This window comes from Psammomys obesus, unplaced genomic scaffold, assembly GCF_907164565.1.
Source record: "Psammomys obesus unplaced genomic scaffold, mPsaObe1.curated_primary_1811, whole genome shotgun sequence".
Classification (NCBI taxonomy): Eukaryota; Metazoa; Chordata; class Mammalia; order Rodentia; family Muridae; genus Psammomys; species Psammomys obesus.
In genome coordinates this window covers 1059031-1071095 of record NW_026596295.1, presented here as the reverse complement: position 1 = coordinate 1071095, position 12065 = coordinate 1059031, and the positions used below count along the sequence as shown (strand labels likewise).

Here is a 12065-nt window from a genome sequence, read left to right as displayed (position 1 = left end):
CAATTTATCTATTTCTCCTGGATTTTTTAATTTCTGAGAGTATAAATTTTTAAAGGACTACATTTCTAGTAGTTAGTTATCCCCCTTTCATTTCTACTTTTATCAATTTGGACCTCCTTTATATCTTTCTGTCAGTTAATTTGGCTAAGGATTTGTCCATTTTGATTATCTTTTCAATAAATCAATTTTGCTTTATATGACTTTTTATTTGAATTGTTCTTTTAATCTTCATTTCATTAAACCTTGTTTTATTAATGTGAAGTTTTATATAACGTTGGCATTAGTAGGATTTTGTTCCCAATAAATAGACTAAAACATTTAATGTCATAAAAATTTGCATGATCTAAAACTACTATTGCTTATATTTTAACAGGGGAACCTTTGCTGAAAAACTTAAGTGAGACTTACAGCTCAAAGTTTCTTGGAATTGGGCCTTCACTTACCTGATTCACATCCTTGGCTAAATTTCCTGAATATGTTCAGCATATAACAAGTCACACCCACATAATACCTACATAAATGATGCAATACTGACAAGCAAGTATGTTCACATCCTAAGAAGCAAAACAAAAGCTACCTTCTCTTTTTTCCATGTTGATTTAATTTTATTTTATTAATTACACTTTATTCACTTTGTATCCCCCCATAAACCCCTCCCTCCTCCCCTCCCGGTCCCACCCTCCCTCCCCCTGCTTCACACATGCCCCTCCCCAAGTCCACTGATAGGGAAGGCCCCCCTCTCCTTCCTTCTGATCTTAGTCTATCAGATCTCATCAGGAGTGGCTGCATTGTCATCTTCTGTGGCCTGTTAAGGCTGCTCTCCCCTTAGGGGGAGGTGATCAAAGAGCAGGCAGCTACCTTTTTAATAACCTATTCTGTATCTTAGTACTATGAATTTAAAGGGGCTTCAATAATGTATTTCTTAAACCAAAATTCCTATACATAGTGTTCCCTGAATTTAAGGACTAAACTGACAACATGTTAGAATCTTGTTATATTTAACACGAAGATGTAATAGAAAAAAATCATTTTGTTATACATTATTTTTGTTATGAAGATCAATGATAAAAGTTTATCTGGTCTGTTTAATAGGTTTCTATCTTAAAGATATTAATACTAATGTACTTGAATATGTCATTTTCTGGCTGCCAATCTCATTTCTAGCCTACTTATAAAAGACCTTCAGGCCCTATTTTATACATTTGTAAATAACAACGTGTATTCCAGACTTTTGCAACCTTTCCTGATCTAGTATTTCTGTTTCCATCTACATTGCTACTTGCTTCTATTTTTCTACCTCCCCCTTTGATTTTTAGATTTATTTGAAAATAAGTTTTATTATGTACCCAATTATTGCTCAAACCACTCTGTAGCCCTCAAGATGACCTCAAACTCAGAAGCATTCTTCTTCAGCAGCCTGAGTGCTAGGGTTATAGGCAAACAACCCCATGTCCAACAGTGCTTTTTTATTTTAATTTTTACTATTACTTTTCTGGAATTCTTAACTATTTATGAGACAAAGCAAGAAATAAAGGCACAGATGAAGATATATGTACAACAAAATTTTTTAATAACTTGAAATGTTTCTGTGGTATCATTATATTGGTCGACTATTTAAGTATTAATTTGAGATATAAAAACTTCATCTCTGTTCTTCTAAATATATTCTCTTACCAAGGACCATCTATGGATATAACCTAGAACTTCTGCTCGGATGTGGCCCGTGGTAACTCAGTAACCAAGTAGTTTTCCAAAGTAAGGGGAACACGGACTATTTCTAACAGGATCTCAAGGGCAGGCTGTTTGACCCACCCCCACAGGGGAGGAGCAGTCTGTTAGGCCACAGAGGAGGACTTTGCAGCCAGCCCTGAAGATACCTGATAAAACAGGGTCAGATGAAAGGGGAGGAGGTCCTCCCCTATCAGTGGACTTGGAAAGGGGCAGGGAGGAGACCAGGGAGGGAGTGTGGGGTTGGGGAGGGAATGAGGGAGCGGGATACAGCTGGGACACAGAGTTAACAAAATGTAACTAAAAAGAAAAATAAAAAAAAGAAATAAAAAAAAGAAATATTAAAAAGAAAACTGTATAGAATATATATCTAATTTACAAGTTACTTTGATAATACCTCATCTACAAATGCCAACAACCTATTAATAGACACTGTTAATTTTTGTTTCCACTGTACTTATCCCTGTCTGACTTTGTTCTCTGCTGCTATGACAGACACCATTACAAAACAAACAACTTGAGGGTTAAAGGATTTATTTGGGCTTACACATTACAGTCCATCATGAAGAGAAGCCAGGGCAGAAGCTCATGGCAAGAACTAAAGCACAGACCACATAGGAATGCTGCTTACTAGCATGCTTCCTCTGGCTTGCTCAGCCACCTTCTTTATACAGACCAGACTCACCTAACAAGGTACAGTACCACCCACAGTGTGTTGCTCCTTCCTACACCAACCATCAATTAAGATAACACCTAACATCTGCTTTGATATCCTGCTGAGTCGAGTCACTCAAGGGCCTCTGTGTTAGGCTCCTGTACTGTTCCATGTCTTCTGCTACTTCAGATGTCTATCCTGTTTGCCCTTCTGAATGAGGATTAAGGATCTTCTCTTACTGCTTAGACTCTACCCAGCAGAGTATCAAAGCAGATGCTGAGACTCAGCCAAACTTTGGGCAGAATGCAAGGAATCTTATGGAAGAAGGAGAGTTAAAAAGACCTGGAGGAGACAGGAGCTCCAAAAGAAGACCAACAGAGAAAAAATATTTGGGACTTGCAGAGACCAGTACTCCAACCAAGGACCATGATGGAGAGGACCTAGACCTCCCTGCTCAGAGGAAGCCCACAGGCAGCTCAGTCTCCAAGTGGGTTCCCTAGTAAGCAGAGCAGAGTCTATCTCTGACATGAATTTTATGGCTGGGTCTTTGATCACCTCCTCTTGAGGGGGTTTGCAGCCTTGCCAGGCCACAGAGGAAAATGATGCAGGCACTCCTCATGAGACCTGATAGGCTAGGGTCAGACAGAAGGCTAGGAGGACCTCCCCTATCAGTGGACTAGGGGAGGGGCATAGGGGGAGAAGAGGGAGGGTAGGTGGGACTGGGAGAAGATGGAGGGGCTACAGCCAAGATACAAAGTGAACAAATTGTAATAAATTTTTAAAAATAAAATAAAATGAAAAAAGATAATACCTAACAAACATGGCCATGGACCAAACTGATGGATGCAGTCCTTCAACTGAAGTTCACTCTTTCCAGGTGTGTCAAGTTGACACCTTATGTCATTCATTTACAAACCGTAAGCCATTTCAGTTTGACTTTTGTGTCCTCAAAATATTTATGATATATGCTACACCATATAGGTAGCAGACTACATTCAAATAATTAATGTCTAGTTTATATTCACCAATATATTTAATTAAACTATTGTTCACCCATTGAGCACTCAGTAAATATCTTTTAATCATAATCACTGCCCAATTGCCCCATGTTTCCTCTTTGTAACTAAATCTAAGCTACTGTGATATTTTGTCTCTCCCATCTTTCTCTCTCACAAATAGTGATTACTGCTGTCTTCCTAAGAGCTATTACTTACTGTATGCTTTCAATAATTTTCATGTCTTAGATGGTAGGTATACAAGCTTCAAAAATCCATATTCACATACTCCCTTTACAAAAAACATATTACCAAATACTTCAAATAAATTAATAAGTATATGAATTAATTTTTCTCAAAGATTCTTTAAAGCAAGACTTTCACATCATTTCCAAATTACTTCTGCTAGTTCTACTTTGCTGTAAGAGATGATGGGTTAGCTCATGAATCCATACATGAACTATGGTATAAATTCTAAAATTCTCATACAGAGCTAATAAACAGAGACAAAAATCACCAGGAAAAATTAAAAAAAAGGACATAAAATATCTTTACAAAAATCAAGTATGTGATTTAGACAAAAACAAAGAACATGCCATGCATTTTATGTAGAGTAATATAAGCTCTAGATATTAGAAAACCTTCATTTCTACAGAGGATTATAAAGAAATCTGAGTAAAACCAGACATGAAACATATAAAACTAAAAAGTCACCTTTTGTTTATCCTGAGAGCCACATAAATGATGTGTACACACGTACACACATTACTGTTAAATATCAAGAAGAAAAACAAATGTAGAAAAAGTATTACCTTTCCAAAGGATCCCTGGCCAAGAACCTTAAGCAAGTCAAACTGTGCAGGATCTGCTTTCTCGTATCCTTCTTTAACATGATTTGTAATAGGGATTTCTTTAACCTGTTTAAAGAAATAGTGTTTAAAAACAATACTGTTTTTTAAGAAAGTCTAAATAATATATGTGCAATTTCAACATCTTGTGATTAGTTCCATTTCAAAACAACAAAACAAAATTTTAAAAAAAAAATCACATCATGAGCCATGTAATAATAAACCTTATCAATCCAGCATTTTGCTTTATGGACTATAGATATTCCTATCTCCTGATATAACACTGAGATACAATTTTATTTCTTATGGCATTTTTTTTTATTCCTTTGAGTCAGAGTCTTGCTATGTATACCTAGTTAGATTGGAACTTGTTATGTAGATCAGATAGGCCTCCAACTTCTGACAGTTCTCTTCTGAACACCGAGACTATATTCATGTGTAATAAACCCGAGCTGTTACTATATAATTCTAGTTTATGAAACTATGTACAACAAATTCATACAACAGCTATATAATTAAGTGATAATGATACAATAACATTAAGAATAAGACTTATTTTTTAATTTTTATTTGTGATTTTTAGATAAGAGGACTGTATTTATACAATTCCCTCATCCTCTCTTCCACTCCAACTATGCACCCCCTTCCCTTCTCCCTTTTAGATTCATAGCTTCTGTTTAATTATATTACACATATATACACATAAGTATATGAATAAGCCTGCTGAGTACAGCTAGTGTTGCTCATATGCATGTGTTTAAAGGGATGGCGACTTAATGCTGGATAATCAATTAGGGAACTCATGTGAGAGGGAGACTCATTCTCTTCTCTCAGCAGTCATTAACTGCCAATAGCACTTCATCCAGGGGTTGGGCCTTGTGAGATCTCTCTCATCCGTAATGGTATATCAACTAGTGTTATCATTGTTTAGGTTTTGTTTAGGCAACCTTATTGTTGAGATTTCATGGGTGTAGCTTCCCAGCCCTATATAGAAAACACTATCTTGCACCAAACATCCAGGTCCCCTGTCTCTTAAAGATCTTACAAACCACTTTTCAATGATGTTTCCTGAGCCTTAAGTGTAGTGGTTGTATTGTAAATGTACCAATTGGGGTTGGACACATCACAGTCAGTTGAAGAGCTAAGATGCTTAAGCTCCTCACTGAAGTGTAGTTTAAGAGAAAAAGATAGAGAAACTAATGATAAAGCTTTGCCAATTTTGAGACAGCAAAACAAAAATCTCAAGTCACTTTAAATAGTATTTTATTATATTCTTGAGTATTTTAATATCCAACTAGTTAGATCAGTGAAAAGCAAACTCACAAAAATATAATTTAAGAACTCAAAATGTTCCTAGGCCATGAACCATTATTAATTTGAATATAAATGATATGCAAGTTTCCTACCAACTATGTTAGAAAGAAAGGAACCCTCTGAGAGGGTAATTCTGAGAGTCCTCAGGTGTTAAGAGTTGTACTCAAGTGAGCTGTAATCCTAGTCCCTATGGAAAGCCCAGTAACTGAATTTTTATTTTTTTTAAATCCACATGAAGTCTTTATCACAAAATAGTAAAATTGAGAGGACAGTCTCTGACCCAACATTTTCAACTGTCTAGAAAACAAAATCGATACACTCATAGCTTCAGTTTTATAGTGTCTAATGTCAAATGGTCTTTATCTAAAGTGCTTTCTAATTCTCTGATTACTCAATGGTGGCTGTATTAAAGTGGACCAGAGAATGGTCCCAACAAGCAAGGCTTCTTGACAGCAAAATTAACATCAATGACAGAAAGTCAGACATTATTCTCACGAGAAGTCTATCAGGAAGGAAATTCTACTTTTAGGTATTTTTGAGATTTCTCTACAAATCAATTAGAAATGATTAATAATTCTGAAAGTATATCAATGGATGTCTCATACATTAAAATGAACAGATCTTTTTATGTAGTAAATGACTTAAAGCATGCTTTCAAAAACAAAATTAACTCATGAAAGTGTCTCAATTTTTTAAATAAAATCAGGAATATTGAAATGCAAATATGCTTATTTTATGACTGAGATACATATAAATAACTAGTGATGTATACAAGTAAAAATGGGGCTTGAACCTAAGGTGTTATGCATATGAGACAAGCCCTCTACTAACTGAGATACAGCCGCAGCCCTCAAACTGTGATGTATTTTAATTCTACCAAAGGATAATATATGCATATATCTATGTTATACATGTATTCAGAAAAGATATATTTTATACTGATTTGTGCATTATTAATGGAATGTAGTACCAAATCATCAAATTCATAGCAGTTTTCTCCGGTAGAAAGAGAGGGTCAGTGGGTTTTCTTTTAGCTCTGCCATGCAATGATCTAAGCCGAACGGGTTAAACCACTCTATTTGAATTCTCTGAGGCCCCCTCTACATTAGAATCTATATTGAAAATAGTATACTGTTTTTATGTATAAGAAGTTACTTCTTATACATAACATGCTTACAATTAACACTGTAAGTAAGCATGTATTACAATAACTTCAATTTTGGGTTTGTTTGATTTGTTTTATTCTTAAGGTGGGGTTTCATGTATCCCAGGATATCTTCAAACTTGCTGTGTAGCTCAAGCTGTCCTTAAATTCCTGACTCTCCTGCTTCTGTCTCCCAAGTTCTAGGATTACAAGTATTCACCATCATGTCCACTATATTCAGTGTTGGAGAATCTAACTCTAGGAACCTGAGCATACGAGACAAGTGTTCTGCCAACTGAGCTACATCCTCATCTCGACTTTAGGTTTTGTGAGTGTTCATAAACCTAAGCAAATATTCCATTTGAGAATGGTGGACAAATGTTATATCCCCTTTTATTAAAATCCCCAACAGTGATATTTTTAAAAGCCCATACAATCAAATGCGCGCGCACACACACACACACAGAGTGAGGGGCAGGCAATGTGAAACCATCTACAAATTCAGGAGAAAGGCTTCAGAAAATCAATCTTGCCAACACCTTGATGTCAGATTTAATAGAGTCCAAAACTGTGAGAAAATTAATTTTTACTGCTTAGGATACTAAGTTTGTGGTCCTTTGTTAGTGCATTCCTAGAAAACATATGAGTTCATCAGTGAAAATGAAATTGTTATTGTAAAGTAAAAAAATAATAACTTCCAAATAGAGGTCACTACACTTTTCACATTAAATGACAAATCTATGACATAAGTAACTACAGTGTTAGGTGTTTTTTTCTAAATCTCTAAAGTATATTTAATGAGAAGAAAAAAATTTAAAGGCTAAACCATACATTCTATAGTCTGATAAATTTTGTTTTAAATATAGCAAATCAAGATTGTTCTAACACCTAAAAAAAAAAAAAAAGCATTGATAAGCATCAAACAATTAGTCAAGTACACTACTGCTTCATTCATTTGACAACAAATCATTTATGGGGAAGAAATCAGCTGTTAGGATGAAAAAGAGATAGTGACAATCTAATAGTAATCTGCTACATGTCAAATACAGCAGTTTCACAAGATTCTAGGACTAGTCTACATAACAAAAGGCTAAACAACAAAAAAAGGATATTTAAAGCCTAAGTATATTGAGGTTTATGTAATAATGCAACATTGTTCAAGCATTGTTTTATTTCAAGGCAGCAAGGTTATTTTGTTTAAAAAAATTAAAATTTAAAGAAACCATTTTGCTGAAATATATGTAGAAAATATGTAGAGAAAACTATATGGTACTGTAAGCCATGCCGAATGTCAACATTTTTTTAGCAAAGGTTAACAATAATAATGCAAATAACAAAGTTCCACTAGCTTGAATTAAACACATCAAAATAATGAATACAATGGAAAATACTGTAAAATACTAATATTGCAAAATTTTCTACTGATGACTGGAAACTAAAGGATAGCAGTAAACTAATTCTTACTTAGGTTGGTTTATTCTAATTATATCACTCTTGGTTCCCTTACCTATAAAATAGAAATAAAACCTCTATCCATCCATTTCAGATCTAAGTCACACAGGGATCTGTACAAAAAGATAAAATGTCTAAAAAATGAACTTACTGGACTTAAATGTATCATCTTTGCATACTTTATTATGAAGCATAAACTCCATTTAATAGCAATTGTCCAAGAGTATTGAGTAGTGATGGTTCATTAAAGAGTTTTGCACATTTTTAGTACATAGCTTTTAATATTTCTAAAGAAGAGAAGTTGAATAAGAAGAAAACTGAATACCAGCACTGCAAGAGAATAATATACTGACGTTGAAGCACAGCAAGGCTTAATATCCATCAAAATAGGCCTGTAATCTCATCTACACAGTAGGCTAAACCAAGATGACCACAAAGCCAGTCTGAGCTATAAAGTATAAGGCCAACCCTATTAATTTAGTGAGCTCCTATCTGATAATAAAAAGTACAAGTTGAGCTGGGTCTACAGTTATATGGTAGAACACTAACACCTACCCAGAAGGAATGAGGCCCTAGATTCAATCTTCCATGTACGGCAAAAGGAATAGAAATAAAAACAGGCAGGCAAAACCTACTACAAATGAAGCACACATTACAAGCTTGAAATATGAAATACTCTGTATCAAATGTTTTATGTAAATTTAAGTAAAACATGCTTTAAAAAGACTTTTTGAAGGATTTTGTATGATATTTCAAGCATAGATTTGAAATTTTGAAATTTAGAGCTAAAATACAGAGAAATTAATTGGTTGTTTTGAGTATATCTTTGGTTAAATATGACACAATTCTGATTAATAAAAAAATAAACTTGGAAACTAAATATGTGACCTTGCAGGAGTCAAATCAACAATGTACCTAACTCTTAAGTAAACCATGGGCAGAGTGCAAGGAATCTTATTGAAGAAGGGTGGATAGAAGGATCCCCTGTTCAGATGTAGCCAATGGGCAGCTCAGTCTCCAAGTGTGTAAGAGGAGCAGGGGCAGCCTCTGGCATGAATTCAGTTGCCTCCTCTTTGATCACCTCCCCCTGGCAAGGTGGCCTAACTAGACTACAGAGAAAGGATCCAGACAGTCCTGAGATGAGACTTGATAGGCTAGGGTCAGATAATAGGGGAGAAGGACCTACCCTATCAGTAAACTAGGGAGGAGAGATAGGGGAGAAAGAGGGAGAGAGGGAGGGATCTGGAGGAGACAAGAAAGGGAATACAACTGGGATACAAAGTGAATAAATGGTAATCATCATCATCATCATGCCTAGGGCATTGTTAGCATTAAGAAATATTTTATGAAGCTTTAAAAAGTAAACATAAGCTACATAAATCAGACTGGGGAGATGGCTCATTAACAGCACTTGTTTTAGCAGAGGACCTGGGTTCAATTTCTAGCTCCTACATGGTGGCAAACAGCCATCTGTAACTCTAGCTCCAAGGAGCTGACACGCTCTTCTGGCTTCCATGGACACGTATATATTTCACACACATACAAGCAGGCAAAACAATCATGCCATAAAATAAATATAAAATATCATATTTTTAAAAAGAAAACACAAATGAATCACAAACTACAAAATACATGTAGCTATGCTTAATTTCACAGCATGTATGAAGTTTATTCATGTCAGTCATTTACAAATGGAGAAAAATGCTGATCTGTTTTTACTAACTTTGATGTCAGAAGCAGAAGACGAGGTGGTAAAATTATGTACCAGATATCCTTTATATACACTAGAAACTTAAAGTCTCAGGAGCATTTTATTAAATTTTCCTTGTTTAAACTGAACAAAAGACATTAAGTGAATTATGAAAGTCTAAGGTAATAATGAAGTAGAGTAAATTAGATCTCTAAATGACTCATTAGGTCACATAAGCAATAACAGCTATTTCAATATTGTGAGTTTCTGCATACCTGCATTCATGCATGCATGTGAGTGTGTGTGTGATGCTGGGAATGAAACACAATGATAGCATATATTATACCAATGAGTTATATTTTCAGCCCCTTGGGTTCATATTTAAAGAACAACCTTTAAGGACTTAAAGATGTCTACTGAACTTTTCACCCAAACACAAAAGAGTGTAACATCTCAGCACTTCATGGAACCTTCTCCAATATTGATCATACAGTCAAACAAAAAGCAACCTCAACAGATACAAAAAGATTGAAATAATCCCTTGTATCATATCAGACAATCATGGTCTAAAACTAGACCTCAACAATAGAAATAACAAAAAGCTTACACACACGGAAACTAAACAACTCTTTACTCAATGATAGCTGTGTCAGAGAGGAAATAAAGAAATTAAAGACTTCCTAAAGCTCAATGAAAATGAAGGTACAACTTACCCAAACTTATGGGACACACTGAAAGCAGTGCTAAGAGAAAAGTTTATAGCACTAAGTGCCTTCACAAACAACCAAGATATATCATACAAGCAACTTAATGGCACACCTAAAAGAACTTCTCAGGTCTGAAATCAATAAATTAGAAACAAAGAGAGCAATTCAAAGAATCAATGAAACCAAGAGCTGGTTCTTTGAAAAAGTCAACAAGATAGATAAACCCTTAGCCAGAGGGACACTATTTAAATCAACAAAATCAGAAATGAAAAGGGGGACATAACAGACACTGAGAAAATCCAAAGAATCAAAAGCCTACATCAAACAAAATTTGAAAATGTAGCCCATTGACTCAGTCTCCAAGTGAGTACCCTAGTAAGGGGAGTAGGGGCTGTCTCTGGCATGAACTCAGTGGCAGGCTCTCTGATCACCTCCCCCTTAGGGGTGCAGCCTTGCCAGGCCACAGAGGAAGACAATACAGCCACTCCTGATGATACCTGATAGGTTAGGGTCAGATAGAAGAGGAGGACCTCCCCTATCAGTGGACTAGGAGAGAGGCATAGGGGGAGAAAATGGAGGAGGATGGGATTGGGAGGAGACGAGGGAGGAGGCCACAGCTGGAATACAAAGTGAAAAAATTATAATAAATAATAATAAGAAGAAAAAAAGTAAAAAAATAAAAGTACAACCTTTAAATAATCAAAAAATTGATCAGCAGCCTCTACAACCCCACAGTATTTTTAAAAAGTTGACAAAAAGTCAACAACAAAAAATAAGCTGAAATATGCAATCACAGCTCTACATTAAAAACAATCTAAACAGTGATAAATATTTATATGGCATCCTTATTATCTATGTAGTTTTATTGATACAAGCTGAGTGCTTTATCAACCAAACACTGAAGAACAGGGCCTTCAGTTTGGTCCACAAAGTAAAGCAAATCTCTATACTCTACAATCTCTACTGGGAATGACAGTATGCAAATGACTTTTGCATCTAGCATTAAATATGTGAAATGTCTTCCCACTTAAAAATATATTTTCATATTGAAATTAGAAAGCCAAATATCAACAGGACAGTGTTGGTACACTCTTTTGATCCTAGCACTCAGGAGCCAGAGTCCAGTGAATCTTTGAGTTTTGAGGAAAACCTGGTTTACAGAGTGAGTTTCAGGACTGACAGGACTACACAGAGAAACACTGTCTTGAAAAGCAAACAAACAAAAAAACCAAAAACAACAACAACAAAAATGCAAATATCTGATACCCTATCGGTTTATGTCAAACAAACAAAAAACCAAAACAATAACAAAAAAGGCAAATATCTGATACCCTATCGGCTTATGTCCTCAATTTATGTTAAGTACTCATATACATACACCTATGTACATATAAACATACACCATTCTTCTCCAATGCCTTTTGTAGCTACTTACAAGCCTTATCTTTATGAAAATAGCAAAATAAATATCACTATGCCCTTTAAGGTTCATATTATCTTTAAATTTTGAGATGCTATTGATAGAAGTTTAA

General features: G+C 35.2%; 1 protein-coding gene across 2 annotated transcripts in view; it reads right to left on the bottom strand.

Annotated features, from left to right (window-relative positions):
- The window catches only part of Rps6ka6 (ribosomal protein S6 kinase A6), a 79559-nt gene that overhangs the window by 50903 nt on the left and 16591 nt on the right, over positions 1–12065 (bottom strand). For both annotated transcript variants that reach the window (XM_055597013.1, XM_055597012.1), the window contains exon 4: positions 4191–4295. In XM_055597013.1, coding sequence (XP_055452988.1) covers positions 4191–4295 — 105 coding nt within the window. The remainder of the gene's footprint in view (positions 1–4190; positions 4296–12065) is intronic.